The 12,500-nt window shown below is 42.5% G+C and overlaps 1 protein-coding gene across 2 annotated transcripts in view; it reads right to left on the bottom strand.

The window, feature by feature from the left end:
* pld1b (phospholipase D1b) overlaps nucleotides 1–12,500 on the bottom strand; it is a 40,568-nt gene that overhangs the window by 7,680 nt on the left and 20,388 nt on the right. For both annotated transcript variants that reach the window (XM_058376198.1, XM_058376199.1), the window contains exons 2-21: nucleotides 10,403–10,579; nucleotides 10,049–10,215; nucleotides 8,920–9,062; nucleotides 8,712–8,817; nucleotides 8,251–8,316; nucleotides 8,033–8,091; nucleotides 7,839–7,931; nucleotides 7,581–7,733; nucleotides 7,204–7,353; nucleotides 6,548–6,631; nucleotides 5,660–5,741; nucleotides 5,427–5,537; nucleotides 5,137–5,325; nucleotides 4,625–4,835; nucleotides 2,960–3,088; nucleotides 2,744–2,862; nucleotides 2,266–2,379; nucleotides 2,071–2,181; nucleotides 1,896–1,984; nucleotides 1,633–1,746 (exon numbers count right to left, since the gene is read on the bottom strand). In XM_058376198.1, coding sequence (XP_058232181.1) covers nucleotides 1,633–1,746; nucleotides 1,896–1,984; nucleotides 2,071–2,181; nucleotides 2,266–2,379; nucleotides 2,744–2,862; nucleotides 2,960–3,088; nucleotides 4,625–4,835; nucleotides 5,137–5,325; nucleotides 5,427–5,537; nucleotides 5,660–5,741; nucleotides 6,548–6,631; nucleotides 7,204–7,353; nucleotides 7,581–7,733; nucleotides 7,839–7,931; nucleotides 8,033–8,091; nucleotides 8,251–8,316; nucleotides 8,712–8,817; nucleotides 8,920–9,062; nucleotides 10,049–10,215; nucleotides 10,403–10,547 — 2,435 coding nt within the window. In that variant the 5' untranslated portion in view covers nucleotides 10,548–10,579. The remainder of the gene's footprint in view (nucleotides 1–1,632; nucleotides 1,747–1,895; nucleotides 1,985–2,070; nucleotides 2,182–2,265; nucleotides 2,380–2,743; nucleotides 2,863–2,959; nucleotides 3,089–4,624; nucleotides 4,836–5,136; nucleotides 5,326–5,426; nucleotides 5,538–5,659; nucleotides 5,742–6,547; nucleotides 6,632–7,203; nucleotides 7,354–7,580; nucleotides 7,734–7,838; nucleotides 7,932–8,032; nucleotides 8,092–8,250; nucleotides 8,317–8,711; nucleotides 8,818–8,919; nucleotides 9,063–10,048; nucleotides 10,216–10,402; nucleotides 10,580–12,500) is intronic.

The raw sequence follows: 12,500 nt of genomic DNA, 5'->3' as shown, positions 1-12,500 counted from the left end.
TAGTGTTTGTGTGTTACACTGTAGTGTTTATGTATATTACACTGTAGTGTTTATGTGTGTTACACTGTAGTGTTTATGTGTATATTACACTGTAGTTTTTGTGTGTCACACTGTAGTGTTTGTGTGTGTTACACTGTAGTGTTTGTGTGTCACACTGTAGTGTTTGTGTGTTACACTGTAGTGTTTATGTGTGTTGCACTGTAGTATTTGTGTGTTACACTGTAGTGTTTGTGTATATTACACTGTAGTGTTTATGTGTGTTACACTGTAGTGTTTATGTGTATGTTACACTGTAGTGTTTATGTGTATGTTACACTGTAGTGTTTGTGTATATTACACTGTAGTGTTTGTGTGTGTGTTACACTGTACTGTTTGTGTGTGTTACACTGTAGTGTTTATGTGTGTTACACTGTAGTGTTTGTATGTCACACTGTAGTGTTTATGTGTATATTACACTGTACTGTTTGTGTGTGTTACACTGTAGTGTTTATGTGTATGTTACACTGTAGTGTTTATGTGTATGTTACACTGTAGTGTTTGTGTGTTACACTGTAGTGTTTATGTATATTACACTGTAGTGTTTATGTGTGTTACACTGTAGTGTTTATGTGTATGTTACACTGTAGTGTTTATGTGTATGTTACACTGTAGTGTTTGTGTATATTACACTGTAGTGTTTGTGTGTGTGTTACACTGTACTGTTTGTGTGTGTTACACTGTAGTGTTTATGTGTGTTACACTGTAGTGTTTGTATGTCACACTGTAGTGTTTATGTGTATATTACACTGTACTGTTTGTGTGTGTTACACTGTAGTGTTTATGTGTATGTTACACTGTAGTGTTTATGTGTATGTTACACTGTAGTGTTTATGTGTATGTTACACTGTAGTGTTTGTGTGTTACACTGTAGTGTTTATGTATATTACACTGTAGTGTTTATGTGTGTTACACTGTAGTGTTTATGTGTATATTACACTGTAGTGTTTGTGTGTCACACTGTAGTGTTTGTGTGTGTTACACTGTAGTGTTTGTGTGTCACACTGTAGTGTTTGTGTGTTACACTGTAGTGTTTGTGGGTGTGTTACACTGTACTGTTTGTGTGTATATTACACTGTAGTGTTTATGTGTGTTACACTGTAGTTTGTGTATATTACACTGTAGTGTTTATGTGTGTTACACTGTAGTTTGTGTATATTACACTGTAGTGTTTATGTGTGTTACACTGTAGTGTTTGTGTGTCACACTGTAGTGTTTGTGTGTGTTACACTGTAGTGTTTGTGTGTTACACTGTAGTGTTTGTGTGTCACACTGTAGTGTTTGTGTGTTACACTGTAGTGTTTGTGTGTTACACTGTAGTGTTTGTGTGTCACACTGTAGTGTTTGTGTGTCACACTGTACTGTTTGTGTGTATATTACACTGTAGTGTTTATGTGTGTTACACTGTAGTTTGTGTATATTACACTGTAGTGTTTGTGTGTGTGTTACACTGTAGTGTTTGTGTGTTACACTGTAGTGTTTGTGTATATTACACTGTACTGTTTGTGTGTATATTACACTGTAGTGTTTGTGTGTGTGTTACACTGTGGTGTTTATGTGTGTGCGTGTGTGTGTGCATGTGTGTGTGTGTGTTACCTGTAGTTGAAGTGCATGATGGCTTGGATGGCGCTTCCTCCTCCAGTGTTAATGTCTCCTTCAAATCCAGGTAACAGAGGAGTGACCACGTACACACGGTACCTGCTGCCCTCCCTGAGGGTTAAATACACAGCATGATGGAAGGAAACTGCTGACCTTTCATTGAGACCTGTTCAACTTGTTTTATTAATGTAAACATTACTGACCCGAGCTTCACACCTTCACCTGTTAGAGGTGTTAGTGACACGCCCCTTTCTGCTCACCTGTAGGCTTTGATGATCCTCTGCGCGATGGCGTCTCCAATCTTATTATAGACGAGTTTGTTATCGGCACAGCTTATAAAGAACTGGTTCTGAGAGAGAGAGGGACAGTCAGCTGGTCAGTGACACAGGAACAAAACCAGACAGTGTGTCATGGTCACGTGGAGACTGAGCTCACCTCGATGTAGATGTAGTGTTTGCTGTTCTCGATCACGTGGACATAGGCGTTGTGGATGGACTCTTCGTGGTACTTTATTCCGGCAGACCAATCGGATGCGGAGCGTAACACCTGAGACGGAGATGGAGGAGGAAGTTACGTCAGTGTCTTACTGCAGAAACATGTCCAGCTCAGTGATCAGTTCATCAGTGTTACCTGCACTTTAGTGGGAACGCAGCCCGGGACCTGGTGCTTGATCTCACTGGCCGTGGTGTGGGATTTGGGGAGAAGGTACGGGTACGAGAGTGACCGGTACTTCGGCTTGACCATCTACACACGAGGTTCACACACAGTCTTTAATTCACTGACATGGTTTCAGTAACTTCCTGTGTCAGGTTTTAATAATAACTTCCCTCTCCTCAAAAATAATTTTATAACCGTTGTTTTTTTCTTCATAAGCATTTAAGAAAGTTTTTTAACAAAATCTCTCAGTTTCTAAAAACATGGCTGCTTTTGTTAGTCCACTACGCCATCTGTGTGGGTCAGTGAAGTCTGTCTGAAAGCTGAGTGTCTGAAATCTGACCCGAGATCAGCCTTAATGTGATCCAACGCTAGGAAACAGTGCGCACACACACACACACACACGCACATACACACACATACACACACACACACACAGTGATGATTTTATCACCTTGGTAAAATTCCAGCGCTGTATAAAGTGCCGCGCGACGTCTCTGGCAGATTTCCCGTGGACCACAGAGGCGATGTCGTGCCACGGCATTCTGGGAGTGATGTGTCTGTCGATGAAATCTGAAAAAGTTGTGCGTTGATGAGCAGACACACAATCACTAACGGCTCGTTTCTAATAGAAACACAAGATGAACTCCGAGTAATCCTGAAAATTCACCATCAAACGGTTTGTCCAGCTGGATCCAGTCCTTGTGCACAAAGTTGCAGTAATCTTTACCGTGCCAGAACCGAGTGTTCCCCATCAAACCGATCACATCAGCCTGCAGGTCCTGAGTCGTGTCCGAGTCTGAGACAGAGCAAAACAACATCACACACAGACGAAACTCCAGCCTGCGAGATCTTCAGGAAATTCACACAGAACCTGGTGGAACATCATCATGCGGTTCACACTCACTGTCTCTGTGCTAGAACACACAGATCTAGAACAGAGAACACACACCTCCTAACCTTCTGATTCACCTGGAGGACTCACACATCCCTCAGGTCATGCTTCAGTCAAGTGCAAAAGTTTTCACACCCTTACACAAAAGAGCCACAGGTTCATCAATCAAACCTAAAGCTAATGTGTTCTTCTACACATGGAGGAACCTGTAAAGGTTTTTTGTCAATCTCTACAAGAGAGGCTGTTTTAGGAAGCTAATGAGAACCCATGAAGAACCATTCAAACAGTGAAAAGCAGAATGCTGGAGAACCTGAACCTGGATAATCTCTGGATTTAACCTTAAACCATTTCACATCACACACACCACACAGAGCAACCAGAGATCCTGGGGTTCTGAGTGTCAGGATCATACTGGAGGAAACACTGGAGAATAAACACTCAGGAGGAAACACTGGAGAATAAACACTCAGGAGGAAACACTGGAGAATAAACACTCGGGAGGAAACACTGGAGAATAAACACTCGGGAGGAAACACTGGAGAATAAACACTCGGGAGGAAACACTGAAGATCTTCAGAGCGTCACTCACCAGCCTGACAGAGACACGAGGGAATGTGAACTTTTAACTCCATCCACTTCAGTGGAATTAAATTCTGTTTGCTGCAAATACTGTTAGAAAAACCTGTGGAAAAATTCAACCATGTGAAAGAACAACCTTCATCTACCACCATCTACCACCATCTACCACCATCTACAACCAATACTGACATTGAAACCTTCAGAATCTGCCTGTGTTGATCCACCAGATATTTCTTTTCCATAAAAACTACCAAACGTTTACACAAAACCTACAGTGTGAATATTATAAAACAACCAAGTCTCTTCATATGTAAACATTTAGTTCCAAACCCAGTTCCAGTCAGGATCAGAACACTCTCTAATAATTTCATTTCATTGTCTGTACCACTTATCTGATCTACACTCAGGTCACGGGGAGCCTGTGCCTATCTCCAGCGGCATCAAGGCAGGGTACACCCTGGATGGAGTGCCAACCCATCACAGGGAACACACACACTGGGCAATTTAGAGACTCTAATCAACCTAGAAGCATGTCTTTGGACTGTGGGAGGAAACCCACCAAGCACAGGGAGAACATGCAAACTCCACACACACAGTGAGCGGGACTCGAACCCAGGACACTGGAGGTGTGAGGTGAATGTGCTAACCACTAAGACACCGTGATCTTGAATAATAAAGCACAAATCAGCACTGCTGCTGAATGGTTCCAGACTCTGACTGGACACAGGAGGGTGTTCCTCAAAGCTCCCAGACCTTATGATCTCCAGATCCTTCAGCTTTATGATCAGCTCTTCCCTGTCCACACTGTGAGGTGTTCTCACTCGGACCTGATGATGAAATGATGATGATGAATGAACTCACTCTCCTCTGAGCTCTCGGCGCTGCTCACACTGTCGGCGTGGGCGAGGCCATGTCTCTGCAGGTGTTTCCTGATGCTGAAGCGACTCTTCCTGGTTTTCCCGTAACCTTTGAGTTTGGGCTGATCTTCTGAATCCCTGCTGGAGTTTTTACCGTTACTCTGCACGGGACCTTTAGACGGAGACACCACAGAGGGAGACGCTTCTGTTATGTTCTGAAACACACACAGGGTTTGGGTCAGTCGGCGATAAACCACTGCGTGTGGTGCAGTACCCGGAAAATCATCACCACATGCTGATGTGATGAAGCAGAGTCACCTTACTGTCCTGCAGATGATTAGTTTCCTCTAACAGCACATCCCCAAGAGATTTATTTCTCTCACACAATGATCAACTGGAGACTCCATCACTTCATCACACACACACACACACAAACACACACACACACACACACACACAGGAGACTCCTTCCATAAATAAACAAACATAAGCTTACAGATGTTTAAAAACATTCACCTCTGCAGATGTGTTGAGGGTTCTTGTCACGCTCCCCACATCCGTTAGTCGGTGTTCTCGATCATCCCAGCGTCCGTACGCCAGATCAATCCCGCCCACGAAGGCTACTGATTGGTCAATCACCACAATCTTCTCATGATGAGCCCACAGATAGACGGAGGAGGAGACATGGTCAGGATGTCGCATCACCTGGAGATGAAAAAAAAAATGACACTCCTTTATTCTGTTATTCTTTATTCATCCCTCACTCCATTTTTCTCCTCTTCTCTTTCTCCTCGTCCTGATGTTACCTTGATGTTGGGGTGAAGCTGCAGCAGCGTCCTCTTGCTGTATTCGCTGTTGATCCCGAGAGCGAGTTCCACTTCCTTATAGAGCAGAACAAATATCCGAACTCCTTTTTGCTGCAAACCAGGAAGCAGAGAGTCAGGAAGTTAAAACCTTCAGATGATTCACTGTTTACCTTCACACACAGTTAATGAGTTGATTCAGAGTCGATTCAGAGTCGATTCAGAGTCAGACTCACGGCTTTACGTTTCAGAATGCAGTCCAGACGCCAGCGATTTCCTTCAACCACTGGCCTTTTGAGGAATATCTCTGGACTCAGCCTGCAAACATCACACAGAAACAACGGGAAAGGGTCAGAGAATCGGAGTTTGAGTCCAGTCTCAAAAAAAATTCACAAATCCGCAAGGTCAGGTTTATTAAATCATCATTACGTGGCACACAGGAGCATGAAATAACATCCATAAATATCTCTATATAAATTTATAAACACATTTAAATACACATGAAATCTGTACAAACAGCCTTTAAAGGTTCCACACAGAACCCGAAAACACACATTTAAATAAAATACATTTGTTTTACTTCATTTAATTTAAGTAATTTTAAATTTACATTAATAGAGAAATAAAGTTTTAGATTTTTAAGTGAGTCTTTATCAGCTGATCGTCTGCAGAAACACAGAGTGGAGGATTTTATTGAGATTTGTAATTGAAAACCTGACATCTGACTGAAAGAGGATCTGACCAGTGTTCTGTCCACTGTGTGTGTGTCCTGATTGTGTTTTGTGTGTAGAGTAGAGCAGAAAACATAATCTCCTCCTCATCTCCTCCACATCTCTTCATTTCCTCATGATCTCTTCCTCATGTCCTTCTTTTTCCTCCTCTTTCCTCCACATCTCATCTCCTCCACATCTCCTCATATCCTCATCATCTCCTTCTTTTTCCTCCTCATCTCCTCATCAGAGTTGAAATGTTAGAGTCTGAGTTTTTTTGCTGTAATTTTAATGAGAGTCTTTTGGAGGATCACGGAGATGTTTTAGGATTTATTGGGAGATTTTATCAGCACCTTTCACTTACTGACTCGTATTTATATATCAGACATGTTCACTGACACTGTTCACACATACCACCAGTCTGTGATGAAGATCTCCTCCTCAGCTGCCTCCAGTGCAGCAGCTACATCCTCCATGTAGGTTTTCCCGTTTACGTACCTGAAACACACCAAACACTCCGTCTGTACACCAGAACCAGGGTCACATGACCAGAGATAAATAAATAAAAGTCCTTGACTCTGTGTGATTTACATCTCGTCCTCCTGCTGCTGTGATTAAACTGCTGAAGGATAAACAACAGAATGTTAAGAAACTCAGTGAGCAGGATGAGTGTGTGTGTGTGTGTGTGTGTGTGTCTGCACTGGTGTCTCATTATCACAGGAGCATTACTGCTGGATCACTTTCACTTCGGTTCTCTCAGGTTACTGCAGAAAAGCTGGAGCAGAAGTCCAGGCAGCGACTCTGACCGTCTCGCTGCTTTAAGTAACTCTGCTTCATTTCTAAAGTCTTCTCTTACATGTAAGTTATACATCAGCTGTAAATAATACACTGAGAGAAAAGGTCAGCTCTACAACAATAAGTGTTGGTTTCTTCCTCTGAAAGAGCCTTAATGATCAAAAGAAACCTCATTTAGCTAGATCGTTAGAAAACTCATTCATTTCCCATTAATGTAAACAATCTTGGCGTTGTTTGTGATTATTCCACAAGCTAATGGTGTGGTTCCTTGTTACCATTTGGAGGGGATGTTCTCCTGAATGTTGGCGAAGGAACCAAAGCGATGGTCCTGGAGGAACGCGCTGCCGTATTTGCGCACAAAGTCGTCGATGGCCTGACCCCACCAGCGGGCGTGACGATAACTGGAGAACTTCAGAACCAGGTTCCTGGGGAAATCACACACACACACACACACACGCACAGCAGTGTTAACTGTTACCTGTTGATAAAATAACATTAATAACATGAATAACACGTGTAAGCAGATAACTGACCAGTCCACTGTGATTAATTTAACAGACAGTGTGCTGCAAATTTAACACAGAGAGAGTACTGTTCATTTATAGCCTTTGGTGTATGTGTGTGTGTGTGTGTAAGGCTGTAAATTGTGAACCTGCACAAACTGTCCACTCGGACACCGTGTTTGGTCTCTGTATCTTTAGAGTCCATTTTCACACAGAACTCTTTATCCACCAGCAGGACGAAAGAGATCGCACCCGAGTCAGGCTTCATGTAGAGCAGAAACGAGTCTTTCACCACCAACCAACTACACACACACACACACACACACAGTGAATTTAATCTGTTAGTGTTCAGTGTTGTAATAAACACAGTGTTATATTTTGCAGTGTGAGTGCTCAGGGTTTCATACCGTTTGGACCAGCGATAACACACTTTACTGTGACCGCAGCAGTTCAGCCCAGGGATCCGGTGACCTCCTGACCTTTTATAAACCATACCTTCTCTGAAGAGGAAATGGAGAAGACTCATCAGCACCTACACCTACAGCTTTAATAATTTACGTTCCTTAATAATCTGTATAATAAAATAAAAAGAATCTCTTACAAGCCCTTTGGTCCCAGATCATGGATAAACGACAGCTGACTCACATCAATGAACTCCAACTAATGAAAAAAAGCAACAGAAACCGTGAGCTGTATACGTCACGTATCCACACGCTTCAGTCAGTGAGCTGTATACGTCACGTATCCACACGCTTCAGTCAGTGAGCTGTTTGTGTATTTTATCCATTACAATGTTCCAGAAGTGAGGAGCGAACTCACGGTAGCGTGGTAGTTTCTGTACAGAGGCATTTTCAGCAGCTTGTTTAAATAATCCTCCAGCTGACGCTGTTAAAACACATCACATAAATAATAATATTATGCAAATGAGGACAGCTTTATGAAATTTACATATTTATCCGTGTAAAATGATTAATCTGGACTATAACAACCACCACCCTGTAGCCTGCAGTGATTTACAGAAAAGTTTTTCCTCACTGTGGACCTCATTGGAATCAAAAGAAATAATATATTTTTAATTAAATTCTAAATAAATTTGTAGAAAAATGGGTTAATTCCAAATTTTTAACCTAATATCAGTTTCACTATTTGGTTATTTTATTCTGTCTATTTTGTTAGACAGAACATTTGTGAAATTAAATTAAATAATCTGTTAGAAATGATATTATTCATCAGTTTTTTTCCCTAAAGGTCTGCAAACTTCTTGTGAGGTTTAAACTCACCCTCCGACTGGACACTTGCTCCTCTCGGGCAAGTTCGTCTCCTCCGCCGCGGGGTAACGTGGGCATCTGACGCGTGTGTCTGACCGTCTGCCTCCGCTCCGTGTGACTGCACACACAAACACACACATAAACACAAACAGGAAGAGGAAACAGCAGGAGACAGAGATAGAAAGAGAGACAGAGAGAGAGAGAGAGGTTCTGAGCTCACGTGCGAGAAGGAAGAGGAATTTTCAGGAAGGCTTTGTAGGTCCGTAATTCTCTGTGCAGCTCCATGAAGTGCTTCTCCTTCCTCTTCACAATCCAGGTGAAGTTCCCGTGTCTCATCTCGATCCTGAAAACTGCAGGAAGTTTCTGAAACGCAGACGTCATTACACCAAGCGTGACTTTACTGAGCATCACCACACCAGTGGTCACTTACTCCACTCATCTGTATTTCTGAGAAATCTTCAGGAATAAAAACCGTTCAGTTTCATCTAAACCTCCGAGCTGCTGATGGAGGATCAGTCCTGCTCTCTCACAAAACCTGATGTTCGTAGAGTTAAAGGAGCAAGTGTCCACAATTAAAGCAGTAATTCAGACAGTCAGAAGATTGTTGATGTCTGATGGTAACGTGTTCAGCATGTCAGGGTTGAGGGTTAGGGGACAGGAGTGAGTGTGTGTGTGTGTGTGTGTGTGTGTGTCAGGCAGCGGTGTGAGTTCTGAACATTCTGTTCCTCATAACATCTTTTGTAAGTGTTGAATTTAAAGTCTCACTGCTCTGATCTCTGCCTCCAAAACCCGTTTAATGAATTATTTAATTCTTTGATGAACTCTTAACTGGTGTGTGGTCAGAGGCTCAGTCACCGTGCGCTCGCTGCTCACTATAACGCCTTTTATTTTTCTGTCTATAATTGAACATTTCTTGAATAAAAACTGCTGATAATCTGAAGGTGTTTGTGAAGCTCGTACTGAGACTACAGGATCGTGGGCAGCGCAGCCTTCACACCACAGATGACACACGCTGCATTCTCTAGCTTCAGTTAAGCTTAAAAGCCAGAAAATGATTATTTATATGGTGCTGTGTTTTCACACTTTTGCTTTCTCTTACATAACGAGTACAGCAGGAGGAGGAGGAAGAGGAGGAGGAGGAGGAGGAGGAGGAGGAGGAAGAGGAGGAGGAGGAAGAGGAGGAGAAGGAGGAGGAGGAGAAAGAGGAGGAGGAAGAGGAGGAGAAAGAGGAGGAAGATAAGATAAAAGTCTAAAACTCACAGGTTCCCTTTTACATCAATGCATGTATGCAATCTGGTGATGTTAGATCACACACACACACACACACACACACACACACACGCTCTGACCTTGGACACACTCCTCTGGTTGGTGATGTTGAAGCGGTCCTGCGCACAGGCGAAGCGCTCCACCTCCAGGATCCTGGCGGTGATGGGAGCTGATGTGAGGAAGACTCGCGTGTCCTGTTCTTTAAACCCCATCGTCTTGTAGATCAGAGAAAACGCAACTCCATCTTCTATACCAACAACACATCAGCAAACACCTTTAATTATTACTTAATTATAATATAAATAATCATAATAATTATTATTATATCATGCTGAAGGAACTTCTGGACATGTGCACAGGTTTATGGTCAGGTGTGTAAAACATCTGTATAATACACCTGACTGTCCTGACCAGCTGGGTTTCTCCTCTCTCACCTGCACTGTTAGCTCCCGGTCCTTCAAACACGTCCTCTCCATCTCCGATGTCCAGCTCACGTGTGTCCAGGTTCTCCATGATGTCGGTCATGTCTGAGGCCACCAGGTGCAGTGTGCTGGCTGTGGCGACGTCCTGCTGCGACATGGCTAACACTCAGCCTCCGGGCCAGAGCTCTCCTACCATCAAACACATGAGCGGCATGGAGATCAGACTGAGGTCCAGCTCTCACCTCACACACACTTACTACACACACACTACATACACACTACACACACACACTCTTCATAATTTATTAATCCTGTAAATCCAGATGTTCAGTACAGATGATGGAACCCTTATTACAGACTCTCCAGCTGTTAAAGCTCAGGATTCATTTTCCTGTGAGTAAATGATCAACTTATTAATCTTTTTATTAATTACTGATGAAAGAATTAGCTGCATGATTATTTATGAACCGTTTAGTAAAGAATTATTCTTATCTTCAGACTTTCAGGTGAGAAAACACAGAAATACAGACGCTCTCCATCTCTTCTCTCAGTCTCATTCTGTTGTTCTTCACCTGAGCTGAGGAGGATTTTCAGGTGCATGATGCATTCTGGCAGCTTGTCAATCATAATAAGCCCCGCCCCAAGTACATGATGATGTTACCGCCCTGAACTTGGGTCCACTCTCATAACTCTGAACTTTTTTGTGAGATTTGTCACAAAAAGTGTGATAATATCAGAATAAAGTCCTGGATTGGGGTTTGTGTGGTGTTTAAAATCTGGATGTTGTTTTTATTTACAGATAACGTTTCTGATTTCGGATCCAGCGTTCCTGTCAGGTCTCTGTGGTATGACCCTGGGCAGTGGTCAGGGTCAGTGTGTGTGGAAGAGGAAAACCTCACACACTCTTCCTTTTTCCATCTTCATCTCTTTGTTTTTGGACTCCCTGGCAATTTACGAGAGAATAATCAGCCTCAGGCAGGGGACAGTAACGTCGCTTCACATCACACACACACTGGATTATTTTCCCATAACTGCATGACCCACAGTGTGTTCTCTTTCCCATTTTGATCTACTAGCAATAATAACACAGTTATTACAGTCTGCAGAATATTTACATTAAATCCTGTAAACTTACTTACATTACTCTGTGGTAATGACGATGATAAACATACTGTACTATATTATTATAAGCTAACCTGCTAACAATCAGCTAACCTGATAACTAAAACTAAAACTAGCCCTCTAGTCTAAAACCCAGCAGGTTCAGTAACAGCTCTGTGAATAAAGCCTTCACCAGCTCCTGGTCTGAGGAACAAAAAACGTGTCAGCACAACTTCTAGTTTCTTGCTGTTGCAGAATTTTTACCACAAACACACTGTTCTAGCTTTAGTGTGTGAAAAACAGCTGCAACATTTTCATGTGTATGAACCATCACCATTACTGCTAATGCTAATGCTAATGCCAACGCGGTCATCACTCAACACCAGCAGGCCAAAACTGTCCAATATTTATTTTATACCCAGTGAGAGAGAAGAACTCTGAAGCTGTGGCTCCTGCTCAGTCTTACATTCATGCATGAAGCTTTACACTGTTCTCCTGCGACTCATGATCTTATTCACGTTCTTCACATCTACAATCTTCACACATGTAGCAACACAACCGCCTGTAAAGCCTGAAACTTTAAACACTTCCTTTCTAACCACAAGCACAAGACCAGATAGTTCCTCCTCAGAGTGTACAAAAAACACTCTTCTCTTAGAGAGTCTGGAACATTCCGCTATTAACCCAGACTGAAGAAGAAGAAGATGGAGGAGGAGGCAGAGGAGGAGGAGTCTCAGCTTACTTCTCTGAGGGTCTCAATTCATTCACTACAGTGTGCTTCAGACAAAACACTGGAATCAAACACCCCAAACATCTCAAACACCCCAAATATTTCAAACATCTCAAACACCTCAATCATCTCAAACACCTCAATCATCTCAAACACCTCTAACACCTCAAACATCTCAAATACCCCAAACATCTCAAACACCTCAAACATCTCAAACACCTCAAACACCCCAAACATCTCAAACACCTCAATCATCTCAAACACCTCAAACATCTCAAA

The sequence above is a fragment of the Hemibagrus wyckioides genome, linkage group LG23, assembly GCF_019097595.1.
Source record: "Hemibagrus wyckioides isolate EC202008001 linkage group LG23, SWU_Hwy_1.0, whole genome shotgun sequence".
In the NCBI taxonomy this organism is placed as follows: Eukaryota; Metazoa; Chordata; class Actinopteri; order Siluriformes; family Bagridae; genus Hemibagrus; species Hemibagrus wyckioides.
Note: the sequence above shows the minus strand (reverse complement) of the source record. Positions and strands in the feature narration are given on the sequence as shown.